We start from the raw sequence: 12,875 nt of genomic DNA on the forward strand, positions 1-12,875 counted from the left end.
ACTGATACACTGGAGACAAGTCAGGGTCATTTATACAGTTATAATGGTCACAGTGGTTTCCAGCAGCTGCTCAGATTAACACCAGAGCATCCTGCATGTGTTAAATGAGTACCACTACAATAACTATTCTGCACTATAATTTTAGTGTTTGTGAGTGAGCGTGTGTACTGTACCTCTGACATCTGTGTGGCTGTGTTGCCTCTGGCCCCCAGCATCACCATAGCCAGGGCTGAAGAGATGCTGAACGGGGAGAAAAAGATGTTTCCCGTCTTGTTGTTGTTGCTCAGCTGTTTGAACAAAGCCAGAGAGAAGGAAGTGTTGTCCTTGGGCAGAGATGTTGCTGATCCCATTGTTTCTGGTACAAAGAAGGGGTGCAGAGAGTTGTTTAATGCACCTGTTACACCCCTGAAAACAGGGGGAAAAGAATCACGAGAGTGATTTTGACTTGCGTCTCTCATGCAGCGTTTATTGCAGTGAAAATGAACGTTTTACATTCTGTACTGCTAAATTTCACATGGTGGAAGAAAACACTAAATAATAAACCGAAATACTAAAGTGCTTACTATACATATACTTGAGCAGGTTTCCTGACAAAGTCGCTGACAATAGCGGCGTTTTTAGCTCCTGCCGTTATCTTACTGGCCATTACACAGTACAAAACCGAGGCTCAAAGTAGTGATGGGTCCTGCAAAACTGACGCACCGACTCATGTATCAAGCTCACCTAGCGATGCCTGTATCGGTGCGTGCGTCACTTTAAGAAAAAGTCACGTGATCGATACAGCTGCTGTATCGCTCATTGTCAACGCGCCAAACTGTGTTTAAAAGGTACCGCATCCGCATCTGCCAACGGAATGAGTCGCCACCAAAAAAACCCCCACAAAATTACTCTGGCAAAGAAAAAAATAATACACATCTCTCCATAACAAAATGGAGCCCGAAAGAAAAAGAAACGTTTCTGCTGTGTGGGATCATTTTGATCTTTTAACTGCAAATAAGGTAACTGTTTGTTTCAGTGTAATCTATCAGAATAGGAAAAACAGCAATTTGACTTGAAGTGTAAATTATTTATTTCATTTTATGCAGGTTAAATGTCGCATCTGTTCTGCGGAGCTTTCTTACAAACAAAAGCAAATCCTCAGTGTTACAGAGGCATTACAGAGCCAAACATGAAAATGAGGAGACAAACACACTGAGAATGAACACAGGTCGGCCTATATTGACACTGAACAGCTTTATCATCATCTTTTTTTATTAGTATGCGTTTTATTTTTCAAATTAAGCATCTAGGAAGACTGTTCTGGACCAGGCAGTCCTGAATTTTATTATAAAGGACTGCCAACCCCTTAGTATTGTGGAGAGTGTCAGAGAGAAACATTCCAAGATCAGAGGATCCTTTAAGGTACTGGGGATGAGGAAGACATCTTATCAGAACCTTTTCCACCTGACTTTACAGTTTTTGTGTACCCCAGCTTCATCTGTGCCTGTGAGATTTCCAAAGCTGGGGAAAAGGTGTAAAAAAAAAAAAAAAAAAAGCAATAGACTGAATGCAAAAAGATTGGATAAACTTATTTTTCTGAATAGAAATTTATAATAAACTCTGAGTCGAATGGGTAATATTACATTCACAATACTTTCATTTTAATTTTCACTTAATGTCATTCACACTATATTTTAAAGATGTAAATGGTCTGTATTTGTATAGCACTTTACTAGTCCCTAAGGACCCCAAAGCGCTTTACACATCCAGTCATCCATCCATTCACTCACTGGTGATGTCTACAATATTTGCAATATAAAAGATATAAAATGATTCCATAGAAAGTACAATACCTTACAGTGTATAAGTATGACTAGGTCATTGAATTGTGTCTCAAGTAAGTTGCCTGCAATGATATTTAAGGTCCAGCAGGTGTCAGTATGGAGCAAAACAGCAAAACTGTGTCGACACAGTATCGATACAGTTTGGGGAATGTGCTGAAACGCTTCACGAGGCCTCATCTACCCATCACTAGCTCAAAGCCGCCACATATATGTGCACAAAACTGTAATATAATGCTTCTAAAGCTTACAAAACAACGAAGGATTACCTGTTAAATATCTTAACAGTGTACACATTGGAAATATATCAACTTTTAAACATTTTTACCTGAAAACAGGGGGAAAAGTAGTGATGGCCCGCTTAAAGCTGACGCTCCGGAGCGTGTGTCGAAAAAAACCAACACACTGGTTCAGAAGCACTGTGTTGAGGCTTGCTTCGTTTGGCAAAAGTCACGTGACCAGTGACGTCCGAAGCTTCATTACGCACGTAACTGCTTCGGTACCTGATTCAAATGGAACGAAGTGAATCATTTGCGGGATTTGTGGAGTGTTTTGATGGTGGCAGATAGCGAACCACTGATCATTCTACTGAGAGATTTGGTTCTGTTGTGTGGGAGTATTTTGAGTTTATTTTGGTCGGTGGGTTTTCCAGCTTTGTGTTCTGGCTATTTGCTTTTGTTTTGTGCGTCTTTATTTTATCTGAAAACGGGACAAACTTAAAATGTAAAAAATCTGCTTTTCATAATGTAAATATCATTAAATAACTTCCATTTGACTCGTAACATTTAATGTTATAAAAAGATGTATTTTATTTAAAAAAAAAATAATCTTAAAATGTTAGTCTACAAAATGTGCAGCAATTTAATTTATTTATTCTCTTTAGCTGATAGTTTGTGGAGCCATAACTGCATCTCTACCAGTTTTTCTGCACTCCAGCCTCTTCTGTGCCATGTGAAGGGATTTTCCTTAAGGCAGGAGAAATTATCTCCACGAAAAGGAACAGGTTCGGCCATCGCACAGTGGAACTAATTCTCTTCTTGAATAAAAATGAAAAAGGGTTACCTTAAATGCATCATGTTTTTAATTTGCAAGTTCATAAGCATTTCCCTTTCCATTTCACAATCAATTCTACCCCCAGGTCAAAAATACGTATAGGAAAATTTCCCTAATATAATATTATTTATAAATATACCCGTGTAGAGATTAAATGCATAAGTACATGGAGGCAGGACCTCACAGCAGAAGCATACTGCATAATGTGCATTATTATATGCATGTTATATGTAACGTGGTATTTTTCAATTATTGTATTTACCAACATCAAGAAGTCACAAGAAAAGAAAGACCACACCATGGTGCATGTTCAAACAAAGAAAGTTTACTGGTCAAAATAATTTATTAAACAAATAAACTACATTTTTAACACCAAAAAATACGCGTTCAAAGCAACACAACAGCAGCCCAATATGAGACAGAGTTCCACTCTGTAGAGTGGGCTATCATTATGAAGCAGTTGGTTTTATTTTGTGGATTCAAGCTGCTCTTCATATTTTTGGCCACCAGATGTCACCAGAGAGGACTGTGTTGAAAAGCTTCGAGTAATGAACCGTTTTTCAATACAAGCTTCAGTGTTTCAGAAAGCTTCATTTGGCCATCACTACTACAAGGTCATTAAAATAAGATGGGGCCTGATTATTTAAGACCTTGTATGTGAGGAGCAGGATTTTGAATTCAATTCTGGATTTAACAGGAAGCCAATGAAGGGAAGCCAAAACAGGAGAAATATGCTCTCTCTTTCTAGTCCCCGTCAGTACTCTTGCTGCAGCATTTTGAACAAAGAAGGGGGGCAGAGAGTTCTTCAATGTGTCAAGCAAGATTAATTAAATCTAACTGAGGTTCACTTTACCAAAAAATTACAAAACAAAAACTACGGTGGCTGTTATTCAGGGTTTTTGTTTAAAATGATATCCTTCATGGTGTGTATGCAGATTTAGTCACAAAGCTCCCAGAGAAGTCAGTGAGTTATAAACAGCTGAAAGGGTTAGCATTACTCTTTGAGCGCACATGGAAAAAAAAAAAAAAAAAAATCTACAATAGGATTACAGTTATACACACAAGATACACTGTGTGGGGTAATTTATGAGTAGTAACCACGTAGACGTGATTTATAAAAAAAAAAACTGTATAAAGTTACATGACTTACTGACATCCACTTTTCTTTCGTCGTCAGACGGTCAGGATTCTTTCTGGCTTCCGCTTGAAGCGTTTTTTGTTTGTTTGGGTTTCGCGTTGACCATAACCTCCCCCGGCACTGATTACGTTCTGGATAAGAGAAGTAACGGGAATGAACTCGTCACCTACTAACCAATCAGTTAACTGGAAAACAGCGTCACCATGCCCTCGGATCTCTCTGTCTGAGGAGTAGGAGGATCTAAAGTTTTCCGGTAGCGTCTAAACTCTTCACATTTCCCAAATGGTTAGTAGGAAATCTAAATTTCTTTCTTTTTTCTACATTGTGTAAATCTTCAGTGTTTATAGTTTTTCGTAATAATTTGCACAATTACGCATGGCATAATTTCTTAAACTTGATAACTGAACATTTTTGCACAGGTCTTTTATCCCTCTGAATAAGCAGGAGGATAACGCATTAAAGAGGCATTTTTACTGTGCGCACAATACTGTTGTCATAAGCTACGTGTCACGCTAGCGAAGCAAGCCGTGTGGAGGTGAGATAAGGACCCAAAACGCAGGCACTGGCTGAGATGTGAGATGCTTTATTGAAGCAGAGTGACATACAACCAAAAGCGAGGGTGGCGAGAAACAGAACTAGGAACGACTCCAGACTGGGAAAACTAAACCCTGAATCCGCAGGAAGACATGGAGGAAGTGACGCAGGGAGGTAACACAGACGGATCAATAACGCACACAAGAGGACACATGCTATAAATACACACAGAAGGAAACGAGGAAACAGCACACAGGAGGGAGATACAGCTGAACCTAATGAATCCGAGGAGACAAGGAGGACACAAGCTGAATACACTGACATCAGGAACGGACCTTCAAAGTAAAACAGGAAATACACAGACTGGACAGAGAACAGAGGGAGCACAGAACTAAAACCCTAAACACTAAAAGTCTAAACCCAAATACATACACAGAATAAACTGGAACATAAGATCATAATAATAAACACAAAACGCTGGGTCAAATGACCCAGGACTTAATTTAGAGTAAAATCAGATGCAACCTTTAATTGATGTGATTCTGTGAGAAAATTCAACACATCACATTGGACAGGAAAAGATGTTATTCCCTGTTGCTGGCATTTCAGGAAGGACACTTGTACATATTTGAATTGTACCTGAAACACTGTTTTACATTTCTACACACAACAAAATAAATAAGCTGCTTCAAACATCTCCAAAGTGAAATTTCAATGATTTTAGAAACATCCATCCATCCATTCGCTTCCGCTTATCCTGTTCGAGGGGTGCTGGAGCCTATCCCAGCTGTCATAGGGCAAGAGGCGGGGTACACCCTGGACAGGTTGCCAGTCTGTCGCAGGGCTAACACACAGAGACACACAACCATTCGCACTCACATTCACTCCTGAATGAGGACAAAACTGTAACCCTGGTGATCTCTGCACCTTCAGGACCCCAGCCCAGACCTGCACTAGGAGAGGTCAGGGAGATGCTGGGTGTCTGCAGTCTCACTGGGGAATAAAAGGTACCAGGATTAAGAAGGAAGCAGAATCAAACACAACACTTAGTTTCTTGTTTACACACCCGGTAGCTATGGACCAGCATTAACATATTATTGTTATGCTTCTTGTGATTTGATGAAACAAAGAGTGAACAATTCACTCTTATAGATCTTTGCAAACTCTAAATTTGATTCCTTGGTTGCTAAACACTCAGTCTCCAATAACTAACCTCTAATACTGTCTGATTGCTCCTTGCTACAGTGGGCTTTGAGAGCATTTTTGATAACGGCCAAAATAAAGAAAGCAGTGAAAATATCAGATAAATAAAGTGACTCAAAACTACAGAGAATAACAGATCCTGTCTTTAATACATTGTTTGTCTATACAACAATTAAATATGTTTAAAGCTATGATTGAAAAACTCTTTTAATAACTTTGTTACAGTTTATAAAAACCAAAGGATCAATAATAAAAACGCAGTAATCACTTATTCATGTCACTATTATTATTCTCGCTTTGTTCCAAGAGTTAGTCCATACTTGTTTTTCTTACCAGCAACAGAGAGTCTGACCGAATCACTTAATGGGGAGCTGAATTCACGACTTGAGCCTCTTTTATTATACTGACACTGGTACAATCCCTCGTTATCAAAGTCCACGTTAGGAATACTGAAGGTAGCAGAGTTTGTGTTGGAGGTTTGGCTCCTCGTGAATGAACCCTGAATTTGACTCAGAGTGAACGATCCACCTAAAACCTGAGTTGAGACTGAACATGTGATTTCAACAGTCTGACCCCAGGTCACCTCACCAACAGGGCAAATGGAAACACGAGGTTTTGGAAAACTCACTGAAAAAATATCAACATATGAAAGCATTATCTCACCAGGTTACTGATTCTATTATTGAAAGAAGAGAATGAAACAAAGAACTTGGCAAAGTGGATTTTTTCTTACCAGTAACAGAGAGTCTGACAGAGGAAGAGCTGAACCTTTGACTTGTTTTCATGTACTGACACTGGTACAGTCCATCATGATCAAAGTTCACATTGTGAAGATTGAATATAACAGAGCTCGTAGAGGATGTTTGACTCTGACTGAATGAGCCTGAAGTCTTCTGGAGGATAAAAGTTCCACCTGAGAACTTTTCTGAGACTGAGCAAGTGATGCTGACGTCCTGACCCCAGGTGACCTCATTACTGTACAAGGAGATGGTGGGCTCTGGGTTGCTTACTGAAAAAAAACAAATGCCATGGTGTTACATGAGCCAAGGCACAGGCAAGTTCAGATCAGATCATATTAGTGCCCGTCGTATTGGCTGATGGCTTAGCTGATATCATTGCATGTATGGAAATGAAAAACCTCAGTAACTTGAGGGGCTTAGGTAGAGTTGGATGTCTCGAGACCGGTCTTGGTCTCGAGACCACTTTTACGTGGTCTTGGTCTCGTCTTGGTCTCGACTGACTTTGGTCTCGCTGTCTCGGTCTTGCGTTCTCAAATCGACATAGTGTTCGGGAGATTTGGAGTCAGCCATCAGCGGAGCGGGGGGGGAGGGGGTGGCTTACTGGGCTTAAGCCCAGCTCATTTTTTCAGAAGCATGGGGTCTTTTGGAGTGTAATTTGTTAGTTAGATGCCTGACTGACAACTGTATAAAATAAAAACAACACACGAAGCACAGAGCTCACCGTCGTAAATTCCCACTAATTTTGGTATGATCCGAGCTCAGGCACTAGGCGACTGCCTGCGAGTTTGCTGCAGACAGAGGAGAGCTTAAGTTTGACCAGGTACCAAAGCAAATCATTCGTACTGTACAAATAATGTAAATATGACGGTGTATCACAAAAGATTGATATCAAACTGATCACTTGGTTGCGTTACTTGCTCTTCGAGTGAATCAACAAATGGATAAATAAAAAGCCAAACAACAATGCCGTCTTTTTTTTTTTTTAGAGAGAGTCTTAGCTTACATTTCATATTTTCAGTTGTTACCCTCCACGGCTAAACAAACTCTCTAAATCGGTTTCAGTTATGTACTGATGTACACAACAATGGATATAAGGGGCTTCTTTCAAAGAAAAAACTCAGGTAGATGTTATTTTATATAGAGATGGACCGATCCGATATTACGTATCGGTATCGGTCTGACACTGACCTAAATTACTGGATCGGATATCGGTGAGAAATTAAAAATGTAATCCGATCCATTAAATATATAAAAAAAACACCTCACAAAACTTGCGACATGGCGTAACTCGCCTCATAACCGTCGGAGCAGTGCGCTCATGTTATAGAGCGGCTGTGTGTATTTGTAGCCTCGCTACCAAACCAGCATTTCATATCCGAGGAAGTTATCCCAGAGAGAAGTAAAGCAAGTGTGTAAGTTCATCTCTGAATGTTTGTAAAGCGTTCCCATGTTAAGCTTAACAACCGATATATGGAGCGAGTGCCTCTCTCTCTCTCTCCCTCTCCTGCCGCTACTTCATGAAACTGCTTAATGATCAGCTGATCGGCTTTTCTGTCGCGAGTCCGTCTCTCTTCTTTGTTTTTGGCCCACTTTGCACCAGAAAGAGGAAACCAGCGGCTGAACAACAGCAGCACGTTTAAGCTTGATAAGCTGTTGTTAGAATGTATTTAATATTACTTTCTACACCAGGATCCTTTTCTACGTAGCTGACGGCTGGTAACTGTGCAGGGGCGGATCTAGCAAAGTTTAGCCAGGGGGGCCGATAGGGCATGAACAGGGAAAAGGGGGCACAAAGACATACTTTTCTTTCTTATTCTCATTTAAAATGTCTAGCTTTTAATAAATAATTATCTGAATCTTACACCCAAAGTTTTAATCTGATGTAAAATATATAGAAGTCCATTACTGTATATAGTAACTGTTAAGTCTAATATACCCTAGTAAGCTATAGTACTTTTTCCTTTGGGAAGGTACCATCTGTGCAGTCTGCAATTCTGTTGAAGAAAGATGTTGAATCTATTTAATTAGTCTTGAAAAATAATTTAATTCTGTGCATTTTTTTTCCACACTGCATCAAATTAAAGTTGATTACGTCGATTATGCATCATGAGGTGGAGGGTGGGGGTGGTTCCCTATTTTTTTTTTGCTGGGAGTTTGCAACCCTATTAGTAAGGTTGCTTAATATTTCTGCTAAGTACTCTTTAAAATACCAGAATAGGGAGGATGGAGCAGGTTTAAGTTTATTAGATTGATCAGTGTTGCTGAACTATGAAATATTTTGGGTGCAGTGTATTTTTTACATACAGGTAAAACAGAATAGCTTTAGTGTTGTTGTTTATTTAAACTTGAGGATGAACTTATACAAAATGCAGCAAGATATTAAAAAAACAGTTTTATTGATTAAAAAACACACTATATCGGATTCATATCGGTATCGGCAGATATCCAAATTTATGATATCGGTATCGGTATCGGACATAAAAAAGTGGTATCGTGCCATCTCTAATTTTATATATTATGCTTTGTATGTTGTTCAGTATATTTCTATGCAAAACAAGAGGAATTTCAATACACAGCAGTATATTCACAGTTGAAACCAGATATTTACATACACTTTAGGGAGAAAACATAAAACTTTTTTTTTACTGTTAAACATCAATTTAGAGTAAACTTGTTTTGTTTAGATAAATAAATGTTGAAATATCTTTTGAATTAGTTAAATGTCAGAATAAAGAGAGAGAGAGCTGTCTATTTTTGATCACTTTCATCAAATTTAGGAGTACATATACACTAAGTTTATTGTTAATTAATAAAACTCCAGAAGATTCCACTCTGAGCTGAAGAAGCTTCTGATTGGTTAGTAGAGTCCATGTGAGTAAATTGGTGACACACCTGTGGATGCATATAAGGCAAAACACAGAGCCTGTTTCTTTGACAAAATCAAGAGATATCAACCAAAACACCAGGAAAAGAATTGTGGAGCTCCATAAGTGTGGCTCAGTTTTAAATACAATTTGGTGCCATTTGCAATTAAGAAATACAAACAATTTCTCTCTTTACTCTTAAATTTAACAAATATGTTTTTTATATTTATCAGTCTAAAAAAATAAACATTTAGTCTGATTTGATGTTACAATTAAAAAAGTGTTTGTGTTTTTATCTGAAGAGTATGTAAATATCTGGTTTCAACTGCATATTTGATGATGTTGGTGTTTGGCTTGATTGTCAGCACAAAGAGGGAGAGAGAGGAAGAGAGAGGGAGAGAGAGGGAGATGGAACAAGAGCAGGTGAGACACACATGTTAGTCAAATAGTTGTTTGCCAAAACTCATCAGAACATGTATCTAGTACCTAGTGTAACTTTTAAGATACCATTTGTTACTTTTCAACTTCTATATTTGTTAAGTTATGCAGGCTTGTTTGCACAACAAGGCTAATAATTATATAAACTTTTCTGAATCTAAACAGTGTACTTTGGTTGAATTAAAAATAAGTGTAGTGCAGGTCTATGATGATTTTAGTGCTACTATCATCTAGTTCTGATTCTGGTTCTGTCTTGGTTAAGTCCTAAGTAGTCCTGATTTTGAACTGTTGTAGTCCTGTTTTAATTCTGGATCAGTTCGGGGTCTGGTTGAATTGGGGTTTAGTCCTCGTGTCTTGATACAGCCCCGACTTTGTTCTGCCTTGCTGCTTAATTAAAAAACTAGTTTAAGGTGATATATATTTTTTTCCTATATGAAGTCATTCTTTTTTTAACAAAACTCAAAACTGAGCCTAATAATCTTTCAGTCATTTGTACCCTCACTTAATTTCCTTTCGCTGCTCAGCTCTCACACAGTGGCTGAGCTATGCTCCAATCCCTCCATATTGTGGCCAATCACATGCAAGGATATAGGATAATATCATTATGTGAAAACACTGAGGGTGAGAGACGGGACAGTCAAGTGGAGCGTGCGTCTGTCCTCTCAGTAAGTGAGTGAGACAGTAGACAGCAGTGAGGAGGGCTGTGCGAAAGCAAAAACACATAAATATGCCTGACACCCGTAAACGAAGCAGCATCTGGCTGCAGTTTAAAGACTTTTTTTGTCTCGGTCTTGGTCTTGTCTTGGTCTTGATACCCTCTGGTCTTGTCTTGGTCTCGGATTAGGCGGTCTTGACTACAAGTCTAGGCTTAGGTGGAAACTTTTTTTTAACCCTGCAGCTTTTTGAACACAATAGTTTTAAGTTATTGCTGCTAAAGAGAAATGTTTAAATTAAAGAGTTCACTTTTTTGGACAAGCACTGAAAATGCTGCGCTGCACATATTGTAATGCTGTCTAAAAAGAAAAATGACTTTTTCTAAACATTGCATGAATTAGAAAATACTGTCAACAGTCACATTTTAGGATCTTTACGGTAACACGCTTTTTCAAGATGAAAGTCTGTAATTAGGCTTTAAGTGACGTCTGAGCTCAAAGTTCTTCACAAGCCTTCAAAATAAAGGTCAGAACATCAGAAAGTTTGGTGTGTCTAATTGCTGCTGAAGTGGAAAATTCTGTTTGTCTAATTAAATAAAATCACCGTTAAAGATATGTATTTACATTTTTTAATTGGAAAATATTATTAAAACATTTTTTCAGTAAGAAACAGGTTAACATGGAATCTTTAAACTATGCAAATCAGTTATCTCATTAAATATGCATTAAGCTGCAGACATGTTCAACAGACAAAGTGAGTGTAATGAAACAAACACCTAAATTTGTTTGTTTAATTCATTTGAACATATTTTCAGGGAAAGTAAAATATGATGGAATGAGAACTAACTAGAATCTAAGTATTGACAAGTACATGAAAAAACAGTTATTATAAGTGATAAGACCATAACATTATAGAAAGTTTTCTTACCTGAACAGACGACGCCAGCATCCCGACCATGGTGACAGTAATAACTAATATAGCTGCTGTACCTACAATTGTCTATAGAAGTTTCACTTCCTGAACAGTCCACATTACTGTGCAAGAAAGTTCCTGTACCTTGACCAAAGTAAGCAGACCAAGAGCCTCCAGAGCTATCCCACAGCTCTGCTCTCTACAGACCACTCAGCATCTTGTAAGTCCCAGCCATCATCACACACTGTTCCCCAGGAATAGTAAGGGTAAGAGTAAGAGTTATAGATTTCAACTCTTCCAGAGCACTGAGTGGACCCAGATCCAGCTAATCTGATCAGACCTATCAGGAAAAGACAATATGAACTATGTTGCAAAAATGTCTTTAAAATTAAAATGTAAGTATGACAGGTTAGAACAGACTGACCTGCAGAAGGTGAAGATGAGACCACGAGATAAGCAGCTATGGGAAATAAAAAATTGAATATTATCAGGACATAAAGTTATTCAGTCTAAAAATACTGTAAGAAAGTTGTTATAAAGTTTTTTAGAGGTCTCTGTAATAAAGAAAAGTATTAAACATTATCGAAATCTGTTTTACCGAAGATCAAGAAGTGAAGCGCTCTCTTCTCTCTGCCCTCCATGACTGAGAAAAAGGCTGCTGCTTGATGTCTTATCTCTATACAAGAAGATCATGTGCTCTTGGAGGTTTTCTAAAAAATGATATTGTATTAGATAAGACAGGGCACAGTCATGCACAGATCAGGTCATTTTAGTGCTGCCATGTTGGCTCATGGCTTAGCTGAATCCATTTTATGTATGCAAATGACAAATCTCATTTAAGGAGTGTTATTTGAAAACCACTCTGCAGCTGACTACCACTTTTTTCTTTTATTGCTGTACGTGATTTAGTGTCTGCTGGCAGTTATGCCCATATTCTAATGAGATAAACCAGCTTGATTTGTATTTACATTTTTTATTGGAAACACTTTAAAAATGTTTACATAAGAAAGTTAACAGGTTAAAATTATATATTTAAAAGATCCAAATGAGTGTTATCTATTTAAATATACACTAAACTGCAGAGATGTTCAAAAGGCAAATTGTAGTCAAGCAAGACATTTGACATCTGTTCATAACTAGGAAGTAAAATATGATGGAATGAAAAGAAACCAGAATTTAAGTATTGATGAGTACATGAAGAAACAGTTATTATACTGTTCACACTATTCACACCCTGTTCCCAGGACGAGTAAGAGTTATACTTATATATTTCAACTCTTCCAGAGCACAGAGTGGACCCAGATCCAACTAATCTGATCAGACCTATGAGGAAAAGACAATATGAACTATATTGCAAAAATATACTTAAAATAAAGTGTAAATATGACAGCCCCAAAGGGGATCTAGTGCATTACTTGCGAGAAGAGCTTGCAAATGAGCAGCACAAAGACTGAAACTGATGAGGAATGTAGGACATTTGAAAAGAGTTGTGTCATAAAAGACTTCTTCACCATTTTAC

General features: G+C 38.1%; 1 protein-coding gene and 3 long non-coding RNA genes across 4 annotated transcripts in view; 1 reads left to right on the forward strand and 3 right to left on the reverse strand.

Annotated features, from left to right (window-relative positions):
- Positions 1-12,875, reverse strand: part of LOC109200391 (uncharacterized) — a 108,022-nt gene that overhangs the window by 7,819 nt on the left and 87,328 nt on the right. The window contains 3 exon segments of the mRNA XM_025910362.1: positions 174-287; positions 4,024-4,142; positions 5,473-5,538. Coding sequence (XP_025766147.1) covers positions 174-287; positions 4,024-4,142; positions 5,473-5,538 — 299 coding nt within the window.
- Positions 4,136-5,242, forward strand: LOC109200398 (uncharacterized). Its single transcript, XR_002060566.2, has 2 exons — positions 4,136-4,296; positions 4,431-5,242. It is a non-coding gene; the product is annotated as an uncharacterized LOC109200398 (long non-coding RNA).
- Positions 5,874-7,023, reverse strand: LOC112847850 (uncharacterized). The gene is made up of 2 exons (XR_003221664.1): positions 6,482-7,023; positions 5,874-6,283 (listed from the first exon to the last, which is right to left on the reverse strand). It is a non-coding gene; the product is annotated as an uncharacterized LOC112847850 (long non-coding RNA).
- On the reverse strand, positions 11,566-12,009 carry LOC109200397 (uncharacterized). The gene is made up of 3 exons (XR_002060565.1): positions 11,955-12,009; positions 11,781-11,816; positions 11,566-11,696 (listed from the first exon to the last, which is right to left on the reverse strand). It is a non-coding gene; the product is annotated as an uncharacterized LOC109200397 (long non-coding RNA).

The sequence above is a fragment of the Oreochromis niloticus genome, linkage group LG9, assembly GCF_001858045.2.
Source record: "Oreochromis niloticus isolate F11D_XX linkage group LG9, O_niloticus_UMD_NMBU, whole genome shotgun sequence".
NCBI lineage: Eukaryota > Metazoa > Chordata > Actinopteri > Cichliformes > Cichlidae > Oreochromis > Oreochromis niloticus.